Here is a 13222-nt window from a genome sequence, read left to right as displayed (position 1 = left end):
GGCTGGGAGGGGAGCAGAGCACCAGAGTGCTGTGTGATCTTGGGTGAGCTGCTCCCCACTCTGAGCCTACTGAGGGGACTCCATAAACGACGGAAAGTTTATCTTCCCATCTCATTCTCAAGATGAGTGACGAAAAGATTGGAAGATGCCAGAGGCCTTCAGAGGCAGAAGCCAGACTGTAAGATCTGTACAAAGAAAGCCCAGGGGGCTGCCTGCACCGTAATCGGGGCACTTTGGGGTTGAAAGGCCGGTGTTGAGTGCCGGGTCTGTGGGTTGGCATCCTAACATTCCTAAGGCAGCTCATTTTGCCCCTGTGCCCCCTCGGCCCCCAGGATCCTGGAGGTGCCCTATGCCTACCAGTGCTGTGCCTATGGTGTCTGTGCCGGCTTCTTCAAGGCCTCTGGGCAGTGGGAGGCTGAGGACTTTCACCTTGAGGAGGAGGAGGCTCCGAAGAGGCCCCCGGGCCTTCTGGCTGGACAAGCTGAGAACCACTGTGAGTGATGGGGGCCCTGGGCTGGGGGGGGGGGGGGGGCTTGGAGAGGGGGGTAGGGGGGGGGGCGGGGGGGGCCCGGGGGGGGGGGGGGGGGGCGTTTCTTGGAGAGGAAGTTAGGGAGGAGGCCTGGGGGACCCTGAGAGGGGCTCTGGCAGGGGCTGCGGAGGGAAACCCCAAGGGTGACCTGGGAGGTGACCTCTACACCTTGTCTCTCCAAGGACGTAGCCCAGAAGTGCTTGCGGAGAAGATGAGGAAGACAAGGACAGTAGTAATGTTTCCATATTTGCCAAGCCCTTGGCGATTCGCAAGGTGCTCCCTGAGCTGCATCTTACAGAGCACCCCTGCCCTCATGGCTCACATGTTCCTTCTCCATAGCTGCCTCCTGGCTACATGGGCCCTTCAACTTCAGGGCATTCTCAGAGTGGACATCCACTTTCTAATCAACCTGAGCCAAGCAGGATTTAATTAAATCAATTAAATTAAACCTTAAAAAAAAAAAAAAGTCCCCTCATTATATGTCCTAGAGCCAAATGGAACAGCGTGGGGATTATCACAGGCCACTAGGTACAAGAGGACCTTGCTGAGAAGGGCCACGTGGGTCTTGAGCCACATGGGTCTGTTTCCGGAACAGTTGGGGTAAAAGGAAGGAAGGGTGGAGGTAGGCAGCTGAGGGGGCTTAAGGATCCTCTGTCAAGTGGTGTCTTAGATAAAGGGCAGAGAGGAGGGCTTCCATCCCCCTCACCTTCACCCCATGTGACAACACAGGTAGAATTAGGAAGAAGCACAAAAGGGCCCCTGATATTTGGATTTCTTTTTCAGTCTCTAACCCCCTCTCCACAATATGTCCATGGAGAAGCTAAACAGAAAAATCAAAATGAAACATGTAAGAAAAACATCTGTGTTGGTGTAGACAGACCTGGGTTCTAAACCCAGCAACACTGTTTACCAGTTGAGTTGCCGGGGACAAGCTATTTAACCTTACTGAGCCTTGTTTCTTTGATCTGTGCCATGAGAATGATACTACACATCCACAGGCTGTAGAGGCCGGCACTCACTGGTACTGCCTACTGCTCTTACGGGGAGCCTCCCCGTGTGCGTGCTGGGGGACGGTGTGTTGTCTAGTCCGGGACACAGCTTACGGAGGCCAGTGTTGTGCAAGCAGTTAGGGGGTCTCTGGGGTCTCTCTCCCAGACCCCTCCCTGGGGAGGGCGTGAGGACCCCATGAGGAGCCCAGTGGCCAGGCTGGCTTTAGGCCGGCAGACAGCTGTCCCCAGGGGACATTCCTGATGTCTGTCTGCTGTCCACTCCCTCAGAGGGCTGGAAGGAGGAATGGAAACTTTCCTTCCTCAAGGTGAAACTTTCCTCCAGGCTTAGGTCTTGGAGAGCCACAGGGCGTCAGAATCGTGGGCTGCCTGCCGCTGGTAACGGGAGCTAGGGCAGGGCCCCCCACTTCCTGTGGGAGCTAATAAGCCTTGAGGAAGAAAGCCAGGAGCTTCGGCTGCAGCCAGATTTGATTTCCTCCTTGTTTGAAGAGTGGTTACTTAACACCTTGGCTGTGACTTTCCCAGCCTCAGACGGAGTCCGCGGGTTTCACCCCTTGTGTTTCATTCATGCATTCAGATTTCAAAGAATTGCTGAGCTCCATTCTGGAGAGCCCAGGTGGGCAGGGAATGGAAGGTAGAGAGGAGAGGAAATGCCAGGACTCTGTGGGCACACCTCGGCCTCCTGCCCACCCTGATTGTGTCTGGGCCAAGGGCAGCTCCACAGAGCCTTCCTGCCTCCTGGGAAAATGCCCAACTGAAGGTGTTTACCCTTTAAGTGGGGAGGAAGGAAACAAACCACATGAGTCAAAGATGGGGACAAGCATGACACCGAGTCACCTCTCCGTTACATGTGTGGTGGAGGATGAGCCCACGGGGCACTGTCTCTGAAGCCTGGGTAACGTACAGGCGTCCTTCTGAAGAGAAACAAATCTCTCGTACCACTTAGGGCCTCAGACACCTTGCCCAGTCTCACTAGAGAGACTGAAGTCTTATTCTTAAAAAAAAAAAAAGTCTTTCAATGATGAATTATTGCCGCAAACAAGAGTTTTGTCTTTATAAATGATAAGATGTTTTAAGATGATCATTTCAAAATTCTTACAGAATTTATGGACCCCCAAGATATCCCTAACACCCCTGGAGTTCACAGGCTCTGGTTTAAGAAACACTGCAATAGTGACTAAGAGGAGAAAAAAAATGCTACTTGATTCAAACAAGTTACAGAGTTTCTTTAACAATGGATTTATCTTTCTAATCCTATTTTCTCAGGCTAAGGAACTGCAGGGTCTAGACTTAGAATGGGAAGGATCAGTAAAGATCTATCTTTTTTAATTTTTTTATTGTTATGTTAATCACCATACATTACATCATTAGTTTTAGATGTAGTGTTCCATGATTCATTGTTTATGCATAACACCCAGTGCTCCATGCAGAACGTGCACTCTTTAATACCCATCACCAGGCTAACCCATCCTCCCACCCCCCTCCCCTCTAGAACCCTCAGTTTGTTTCTCAGAGTCCATCGTCTCTCATGGTTTGTCTCCCCCTCTGATTCCCCCCCTTCATTCTTCCCCTCCAGCTATCTTCTTTTTTTTTTTTTCTTAACATATATTGCATTATTTGTTTCAGAGGTACAGATCTGAGATTCAACAGTCTTGCACAATTCACAGCACTTACCAGAGCACATACCCTCCCCAGTGTCTATCACCCAGTCATCCCATTCCTCCCACCCCACCCCCCACTCCAGCAACTCTCAGTTTGTTTCCTGAGATTAAGAATTCCTCATATCAGTGAGGTCATATGATACATGTCTTTCTCTGTTTGACTTATTTCGCTCAGCATAATACCCTCCAGTTCCATCCACGTCGTTGCAAATGGCAAGATCTCATTCCTTTTGATGGCTGCATAATATTCCATTGTATATGTATACCACATCTTCTTTATCCATTCATCTGTCGATGGACATCTTGGCTCTTTCTACAGTTTGGCTATTGTGGACAGTAAAGATCTAGTCCAGCCTCTCACTCAGCATAGAAGTGCCCTTTCTCACATCTGGGACTTCCTGCTCCAGCACCTCTGGGGACAAATTATGCCCAGCTCGTGCATCTGTAAAGCTGCCCCCCTATCCCCTCCAGCCCCCCCAAATCAGGAGAGCGTAAAGGTTAAATCCCTGGCCTCTGTAGTCAGACAAAGTGGGGTTGGACTTCCGCCCTGTAGCGCACCGGCTGGGAGACCTGGGGCGAGCCGCTTCACTTCCATGAGCCTCAGTGTCCTCATCTGTCAAATGGTGTCAAAGGACACCTGCCTCGTGCGGCCACCGGGAAGGTTAATGAGACCATGAAGATGACTTGCTGGGCAGAGGCTGGCACAGAGTAGGGGCTCAGAGACTCTTAGCCCTTATTGTTACATAAATCTGTTAGTTGACACAGCGCATTCTGACATGAGTGCTTGATCCTCTTCCGTCTCCATAAGCTCCCTGAGAGCAGGACCATGTCTTCGTCATCCTCGAGGTCCTCTGCACTTGCCCGAAGTCCAGCGAATGGCAGGCATTGCATGCAGCGCCTGGGGACCTCAGGCCCACCTCTCTATTGGTCAGCTCTAAGTGTGGGAGCTGATGAAAACTTCTCCATTTGAATTGTTAATTTGCCTCCTACGACCCATCCTGATTCTATCCTCTGCAACAATACAGCATATAGGAGCACAATTCCTTTATGCCTGAAGCAAAAAAGGGCCCCTGATATAGGGGGCCTCAGCTCCTTGCGGATGGCCTCGGTTTTCCCACTTACTCTTGCCTTGCCTAAGTTAATCCCCCAGTGGCTGTGACCATTTCTCAAGTGTATGGCTTCTACTCGCCCACTATCCCTGGTTCACCTCCTCTGAAGCAGCTCACTACTCTGTCTTAAGAAGATGCCCTTCCTGGGGCACCTGGGTGACTCAGTTGATTAGGCGTCAGACTCTTGATTTCGGCTCAGGTATGATCTCAGGGTCGTGGAATCGAGCCCCGCTTCAGGTGCTTGCTGGGCATGGAGCCTGCTTAAGATTCTCTCTCTCTCCCTCTCCCTCTGCCCCTCAACCCCCGCTTGGGCTCTTTCTTTCTCTAAAAATACAAAAAAATAAAAAAGAAGATGTTCTTCCTAGCACATGGTGTTCACAACTGGCCAGGGAATTACAGTGGGGGACTGGCCAGTGTGGAGAACTATTTGATTACCAGCTCCCATTATTAAGGCAGCCTCCACCTTAACTCTAAGCAGCATGCACGGTAACTAGGCTGCCTGGAGGGGACACAGCATGCTGAGTTATAGGATGAGATGAGAGAGTTTCAGATACAAGTTTGCTGTAAAGAACAGACAATGCAAATAATCCACATGTGGATAATAGGAACTGACTGAATGTTTACACCCAAGAGTAGAACAGATGTGCATGGCTGCTGGGATGACCTGTGCTGAGCAGATTGAGTTGGGGATGACTGCTTAAAGAGGTGGGCATTTGGAGAAAGGTGGAATTTGACTGTCACCAAGACCTGGGCCCCAAGCCACTTTCTCTTCTCACCTCTCAGATGACCTGGATCTGGACGAGCTCCAGCTGGAGATGGAGGACACAAAGCCACACCTCAGTGTCCAGTGTAGCCCCATTCCAGGTGAGATGGGTGCCTTGGCGTGGGGGTGGGGGCAGGACTGGGGAAGGAGTACCCAAATATTTAGATGAGATGCCAGTTCAGCCTGGCATGTTTATAACCGCTTCAGGCACCTTCTTTGCCTAAGAGCCAACATTCTGGAGGGAAGAGAGCCTCTCTGGTGATTCCTAGGGAAGGAGCTGGAGTTCTTCCCTTGAGTGGCCGTTTGGAACAGCGGTGGGGGAGGGGGGACAGTGGAGAGAGAGGAGTCAAAGCAACTTTCACAAATCAGCCAGTGAGAAGTTAAACATCCAGGAGAAAGTGTCTCTCATGGAAGAGAGAAGCAGGAAAGAATGTCTTGACCCCACTGATCAGGGTGGAGTGTGGCACTGCTTCTGAGCACTCTCTCAGTCGAAGAATCCTAGAGCCGCATGGGCCTCTGCAAGGTCACCTTCTCCATCCCTCTCTGCTCTCTTTCTTTAAACTCTCCAGGGTGGAAAAACTTCACAATACCCCTGGATGACTCCTTATAGGCCTATCCAACCCTTACATCTGAGAAAGTCTCCTGTAGAGTCTCACCTGATCTTGCTGTAAAGAAAGAAAGAGAATTCTCTTTCCCTTTGATGCAGTGCACCCTAACCTGTTTAGAGTGAGGAAGCCCCTGCCCCTGTGTATAAAGTGCTAGCAGGTCACCCCCAGAAGGCTGTAGTACATTGCTTAAGCCGGGACAGGATCTGGTCGGAATGAACAGAAGGCGGTGAACAGTGTGCTTCTCTATTTCGTCTCCCCTCCATTTTCCAGTTTGACATCTCTCTTTGGCTCGCGCCCCTTGGCCTTCTCTCACTGCTCTCTCTGAGCCAAAATAGTACTTGCCAACTGCCAGCCCCTGCCCGCGGCGCTCAGTGGGTGGAGCACGCCCTCTAGTGGCAGCCCAGAGCAAGAGCACCAACGCAGTCTGGAGGAAACGTGGTGTTTTCTTCCTGGCTTGGAAACCCCCATGCTTCACGCTGCCACAGAAATTTCACCTCTGAAAACGAATAATCAGCAGTGATGAGGTTAAAGAGGAGGCTCCAAAAGGCAAAGTCCAGCTTGAACTTGCTTTAAAAATAGATCGTGCGTGCAGATGGTCAAATAAATTATCCATATGGGCAAATATTTACTACGCAGCCATGGAAGATAAAGATTTGGGCAAGTGTGCATCGTAAGATTTTTACTTAAAAAAGGGAATTAAAAACTATATACGGAAAATCCCAATTTAGTTTAAAAACGTATATGTATGTATGTATTTTTTTTTAAAAAAATGGAAGGAAACATACCAAAACGATGAATTCTTTCGGAGAGGTGGGATGATAAGCAGTTTTAATTTTTCCGTGTTATATTTTCCAAACTTTCTACAATGGCCATCTATTATATGGTAGTCAGAAAAAAAAATGTTTAAAAAATAGTTCCCACAAAAGCCTCTCAGATTCCCAAGCTACTAGAAATACATTGCAGAACAGGAGTCTGAAGCCAAAAGAAATGAAGACATAACATGTCCAAAGTTACAGGGTGATTTAAGGACAGAACCTGAGGGGAGAGATGGAAAACACCACGATCTCAGCCATTTGTGCAAAACCAGGTTGGAAAAACCCAGAGTCATCCGTATTTTCATTTACTTATTATGCTTTTCTTCCCAAATACTGATTGATTCTGTGAGTACTAACTGTGGTCTGTCTCCCCGTCACAGAGCAAGGGAGAGCCAGCCAGGTACAACATCTGGCCAGCGCTCATGCATGGCCGGGTCCTTAGTGGATCCCTGGGCACTGACGGGGAGAAGCAGAGCCCTGGGACGCAGACTGGTCCCCTCTCCGGGCAGCCCCTCACACCTCTGTGTCTCCGGCCTGGCCGCATCCCAGTTTGGATGCCCCCTCCTCTCCTTTATGCCACCTCGCCCCTTCCTGTCCCCTAAATCCTGCTGCTTTGGAAAGACGGCTTGGCTGAACGTTTCCTCAATGCCTGGGTTTGCGCTGTATGAATCTGTACTTTGTGTACAAGTTGGTTTATTATGTGTTTATATTTCTACATGTATTGGGTGAGTGTTCACTCCATTTGCAGCTCCTTGGAAGAAGAGCTGTGTGTGTCCCCACTTCCCCCCGCCCTAACCCCACCTGACAGTTCTGAGAGACCAGGTCAGCCTCCGTCACCCTGGGAGTTCTCTGAGGACAGAGGCTGTGTCAGCCTCTCTGGCCTCATCCCCAGGACCCTCGGCCCAGCAGCCTCTGACCCAGGGGTAATGTCTGATCCTCTCTCTCACAGGCCCCTTCAAGCCCTGCGAGCACCTCTTCGAGAGCTGGGGCATCCGCCTGGCTGTGTGGGCCGTCGTGCTGCTCTCCGTGCTCTGTAACGGGCTGGTGCTGCTGAGCGTCTTTGCTGGCGGGCCCGGCCCCCTGCCCCCGGTCAAGTTTGTCGTAGGGGCAATTGCGGGTGCCAACGCCTTGACGGGCATTTCCTGTGGCCTCCTAGCCTCCGTCGACGCCCTGACCTTTGGCCAGTTCTCCCAGTATGGAGCCCGCTGGGAGATGGGGCTGGGCTGCCAGGCCACAGGCTTCCTGGCCGTCCTGGGGTCCGAGGCCTCCGTGCTCCTGCTCACCCTGGCCGCCGTGCAGTGCAGCATCTCTGTCTCCTGCGTCCGGGCCTACGGGAAGGCCCCCTCCCTGAGCAGCGTGCGAGCCGGGGCCCTGGGCTGCCTGCTGCTGGCCGGGCTGGCCGCCGCCCTGCCGCTCGCCTCGGTGGGAGAATACGGGGCGTCCCCGCTCTGCCTGCCCTATGCCCCCCCCGAGGGCCGGCCAGCTGCCCTGGGCTTCGCCGTGGCCCTGGTCATGATGAACTCCTTCTGCTTCCTGGTAGTGGCCGGCGCCTACATCAAACTCTACTGCGAGCTGCCGAGGGGCGACTTCGAGGCCGTGTGGGACTGCGCCATGGTGAGGCACGTGGCCTGGCTCATCTTTGCCGACGGGCTCCTCTACTGCCCCGTGGCCTTCCTCAGCTTCGCCTCCATGCTAGGCCTCTTCCCTGTCACCCCGGAGGCCGTCAAGTCTGTGCTACTTGTGGTTCTACCCCTGCCTGCCTGCCTCAACCCTCTGCTCTACCTGCTCTTCAACCCCCACTTCCGGGATGACCTGCGGCGGCTCTGGCCCTGCACGGGGACCCCAGGGCCCCTAGCCTATGCTGCTGCCAGCGAGCTGGACAAGAGCTCCTGCGATTCCACCCAGGCCCTGGTGGCCTTCTCTGATGTGGATCTCATTCTGGAAGCTTCCGAGGCTGGGCGGCCCCCTGGGCTGGAGACCTATGGCTTCCCCTCAGTGACCCTCATTTCCTGTCCGCAGCCAGGGGGCCCCAGGTTAGAGGGCAGCCATTTTGTAGAGCCAGAGGGAACCCAATTTGGGAACCCACCACCCTCCATGGATGGAGAACTGCTGCTCAGGGCAGAGGGAGCCGTGTCAGCAGGCGGGGGCCTGTCAGTGGGCAGGGCCTTCCAGCCCTCTGGCTCCGCCTTTGCCTCACACTTATAAATGTCCCTCCTCACTCTTTGCTTCCCATCTCTTCCCTTCCCTCCCCTCCCCTCCCACTCCACGAATGATGGCTGCTTATAAAATAAATTCAACCACAACTCAACAGTATGATCCACAGTAGGATGGCCCAGTCCCTGGGCCCTGGGCTCCATTGGTCTCCTCCCTCCCATGGCCATCATCAACGTGCGCTTCTTAGCCTGGGTTCCCCTTGGCCTTCCTCTGGGCCTCTTCCCTGTCACATCTGAAGCTGTGGACCAGAGATCTGGACATTTGTCTGCCTAAGGGAAATGAGGGCTGAGGGAAGCACAAAACAGTGACTGAGGTAGGGGGCCGAGCAGGTCAAGGATCAGGGTACAATGGGCAGGGGGACCTCACAGGGAAAGACCTATAAGGGGACTGCCAAAGGCATTTGGGCATCTGCCCTTTGACTCGCGGATTGGACACGAAATGTGTTCTGTGTCCTGTTAATCTTGAGATATGCCATGCAAAAAGACTCTCTGTTAAAATCAGTTTTAGAAGATACTACACATTCTGTCCCTTTCTTAGAGATTCACAGTGCATATTAGTATAGTAACGGCTGCAAGAATTCCCGCAGGGATAAAGTCTGTTGACCTTTGTTTAACCCACTTCCCCAAATTCTTTGACAACAGGTTTTTGTTTGTTTGGTTGGTTTTCATGGGCTATCTATTAACGTCTCACAGAATGTAACACTGCTCTCTCCCAGGGCCCTCACCTCTATACCACCTAGTGCTACCCAGTGACATCACAAGGTGCCACCGATCCTAGAAAACCCTGATCGTAGGAGTTTCACCTGGGGTAAAGTTCATGGTCCCATCAACCAGAGAAGACTGTCCACACTCTACTTTCCCATCCCTCTTGCTCTGCCCTGGGAAGGATGGGGAAGAGGCTGCCTTTGTGGTTCCAGCCTCAGCCCCCCGCATTGGGGCAGGGGTAAAGGGATCCCACATGGGGTCCCACCTCTTCCCCAAGCCCAACCACCAATGAAACTTCTGCCCTCAATAAGAGAGAGTTCCCCCGGATCCTGGCAGGGTACACAGAGGGAAGTCGATGACTGCCTGGCTTCCTTCTGGCTCTGAGTTGCCCTCTCGTGGTTCTCCACCATATGCCTTTTGGCAACTCCTGCCGCAAGCATAGCTCTTTCTTTGCATCCCAGGTCCTGCCTTCTCTGGGGCAGGGAGCCCCTGGCCAGCAAACTGGAGGGATATTTGCATTGTATGTATTGTTTTGTAGGGAGCATTATAGGAATCTGGGATCCCTGGGTGCCCCAAAGAAGCATGACACTTCTGCCTCTCCTGTCATAACCTTCCTACCTTAGGGTTTACCAAGTGTCTCTGAGTGTTCTAGCGCTCCCCACCCCAAACACACACACACATTCGATCTCAGGATGAGGAGGGGAGAGCTAGAACATTCTTGAAGACATAAAAAGGGAATCCAAGGCTCAGAAAAGGGGCTCTACTATTAAGACAACTCTGAGAAGGTCCTTCCTAGCCTGCAGTTTAGCTTCTATCTCCCCACTGCCCCCAGTGCCCAGTGGAAATTCTGACGCAAGTCCCCAAGGCTGCCTAGGCTGAGGTGAAGGGATGAGGCAGAGACCATGAGTGGAACTTGGCACATTTCTAAATCTCATTTGACCAGCTAAGCTGCCTGGACTCTTACGGGCTCTGAAGCTAAATGTGCTGACCTTGTAATCACAGAAGGAACTTAGGGTCCTAGCACAGGGTTAACCTCTGAGTAGGCACTCACTAGATGGTGGGGAATTCATTTACCAGTTGGTTGAGAACCGCTGGTCTCCCTGTTTCCCTGATCAAGAGCCTTTCATGGAAGGAGTTTGCTCTACTTTGGGTACTGGGAGTTGGTGACTGTTCTGTGGAAAGTTCTCTGAGGTGCCCCAGGGATGACAAAGTTGGTGTGATTTGTGGGAGCCTTGACTTCTAGGAAGTCACCCAGGCCCCTCCTCACAGCCAGCCCCACCCCATGCGGTCACTTCCGCCCTTGGAGCCAGGGAGCCAGTGTTGAGCGGAATGTGGAGTGAAGTGGCCATGTGTTAGAGGTTTAGGAGTCATGGGAACAGTCCCCTACAGGTGGCCTCTTCTATGAAAAGGGTGCCAGGGATTTTTGGCTGCAAGCTCTAGGGTGGCACCACTGTCATCGTATCATATACTCCTAAAGCTCTGGGCATTTGCCAAGTCTGGCCCTCTGGACAGAGGAGAGGTGTGGGGGAAGGGAGTAGAGGTGTTCGCCATGAACTATTTTCATTATTCAAAAAGCCTAGTTGATGATGTACATTTACCCAAAATAAGTGGTGAAGTAGTTTCTTTGTTTCTGATGGACTTTTTAGCAAGTCAGTATGTTACTCTTTTGGTTATCTCCATTATAATCAGTAGAAGACTTTGAAGGTTTTATATGTCTTTGATGAAACAAAATCAAAAACCAAATAACTCAATGCATGTGAAATCTTCCAAAATGGCGTCCACGGGGATGAATCCATCCAAAGGGCTGCGGTGGAAGAAATGTTGGGAACTGCCGACCTGGGATGTGTGGCCCTGGCCTCTGTGTGTTGTGCCTTGGCAAACAGTGCCAACCAAGTCTCCTCGCAGAGCAACTTGTGGAAGAGAACTTTCTATAGTCAACCATGGTTTTTAAAGCACCTCTGTACACATCAAGAGGAAGAGTCCTTAATTCAGTGCTGAGATTTGAAGACTATGGATTAACAAAGCCTCTAGTTGGGCCTTCTCTTCACCTTCCTCTCCCCACCTCTTTCTCGTCAACCTCCAGGAGGAAGAGTTGACAACAATTGGTAGGGCCTGAATAAGTGAGGATGATGGGAAGTAGCTAGAATCCTGATCCTTTCTGGCACCGTCTTCTCTAACTACCTCTGCTCTGGTGTAGCAAGTTCTCCCACCCACCCGGTATCCCCTATATCACTTCTGGGTTGCAGGCCCATGCCCTCTCCAGCTGTGTGAAGTGTAAGAATTGTCACGATGTAAATATTTGGATTCTTCTGTATAATAAAGCACCAGTGAAGTATTACGTGTGTCCCTCAACTCTTTTCTGCTGCCACCGGTAGCTCTGTGAGGTGCAGCCAGAGGTGGGGCTGCCTTGAGAGAGGAGTGATCACCCTGTCCCCTGAGTTCTGGGGCAGCCGGGGCACAGCCAAAGAGGTTCAGGTTTGAACTTCAGAAGGATCAGAATCAATTTGGCTGGGCACCTGGGTGGCTCAGTTGGCTAAGCGACTGCCTTCGGCTCAGGTCATGATCCTGGAGTCCCGGGATCGAGTCCCGCATCGGGCTCCCTGCTCAGTGGGGAGTCTGCTTCTCCCTCTGACCCTCCCCCCTCTCATGCTCTCTCTATCTCATTCTCTCTCTCAAATAAATAAATAAAATCTTTAAAAAAAAAAAAAAAAGAATCAATTTGGCTCACCCGTGTTTAAGTGCCCTTTGTGTGCTGGGCACTGGGTTAGGTGGAGAATGATCTAGAGAAAGCAGGCAACATGGTGGACTTCCTGTTAGATGCCCTTGAGCATCTTCTCAGACCCGAAGCCTATTCCCGGGGTTTCCTGATTCTGTAAATCCCAAAGAATCAGCTTCCTTTCCTCTACTTGGGCGACCTTCCTCACCCACTCTGCCTTGGAAATCTTCTTCCTGAAGCCTTGACCCAGAGTGGGATGATGTCCTCAGGACAAGCAGGCAGTTCCTTTCTAGATGTAAGGGAAAGAGATTGGGTTCAGTAAAACCCTGCAATCATAGGAAGGAGATGCAAGCCCCAGTCAGGGCCTCACTGGCCTAGTGCCCTACCTCCTTCTGAGAGGCCAAACAATGCCTCCAGGAGTATTTCTTTCTTCCACTCTTACTGAAGATGGAATTCCAAATCCATCCATCCTTGTGGCCCAACTGCCGAAAGGCCATTCAGCAGTTCCTGCTGGACTGGACTGAGAGACGGAGACACAGGGGCTAACTCAAGTAAGTGGATGTTCCCTAAGAGGGTCTGTGTAGAGCAAGAAGGGAGGCAGGATCTCAGTAAATCTAAGACCAGAAAGAGCAGTGGGACTGGGCCCAGTGTGGCTGAAATGGGAGGGCCATTCTGGATGCGAGGCAGTTCTGAGATCCAGCCAGTGGGAGTTTGTGGCCCGTCAGCCTGGACCCCCCCAGTAGGAAGCAAAGCTGCCCTCTGTAGGCCTGCTCTGATATCTGTCCCCTTCTCACCACAGTCCCCTGCTCCTCCTCAGCACCTTTTTACCTAGAAGGCTTTTTATAAATTTAATTTTTGAATAAATAATACATTCGCATGGTTTGAATAAAATATATCTGTTTAACAGTCTCCATTTGCCCATTTTCCAACCCCTCACTGGTCACCACTATGATCAGTTTCTTTTTTGTTGTTTTTTTGTTTTTTTTAAAGATTTTATTTATTTATTTGAGAGAGAATGAGAAAGAGAGAGCATGAGAGGGAGGAGGGTCAGAGGGAGAAGCAGACTCCCTGCCGAGCAGGGAGCCCGATGCGGGGA

The 13222-nt window shown here is 51.6% G+C and overlaps 1 protein-coding gene across 1 annotated transcript in view; it reads left to right on the top strand.

Annotated features, from left to right (window-relative positions):
* Positions 1 to 11746, top strand: part of LGR6 (leucine rich repeat containing G protein-coupled receptor 6) — a 119463-nt gene extending 107717 nt beyond the window's left edge. The window contains exons 16-18 of the mRNA XM_035009597.1: positions 333 to 493; positions 5090 to 5170; positions 7442 to 11746. Of these exons, the coding sequence (XP_034865488.1) occupies positions 333 to 493; positions 5090 to 5170; positions 7442 to 8697 (1498 nt within the window). The 3' untranslated portion in view covers positions 8698 to 11746. The remainder of the gene's footprint in view (positions 1 to 332; positions 494 to 5089; positions 5171 to 7441) is intronic.
* Positions 11747 to 13222: the final 1476 nt, after the last annotated feature.

This window comes from Mirounga leonina, unplaced genomic scaffold (genome assembly GCF_011800145.1).
Source record: "Mirounga leonina isolate KUSES-001 unplaced genomic scaffold, KU_Mleo_1.0 Mir_154, whole genome shotgun sequence".
Lineage (NCBI taxonomy): Eukaryota > Metazoa > Chordata > Mammalia > Carnivora > Phocidae > Mirounga > Mirounga leonina.
The sequence above is the reverse complement of the archived record's forward strand: the minus strand, read 5'-3'. Positions and strand labels throughout refer to the sequence as shown.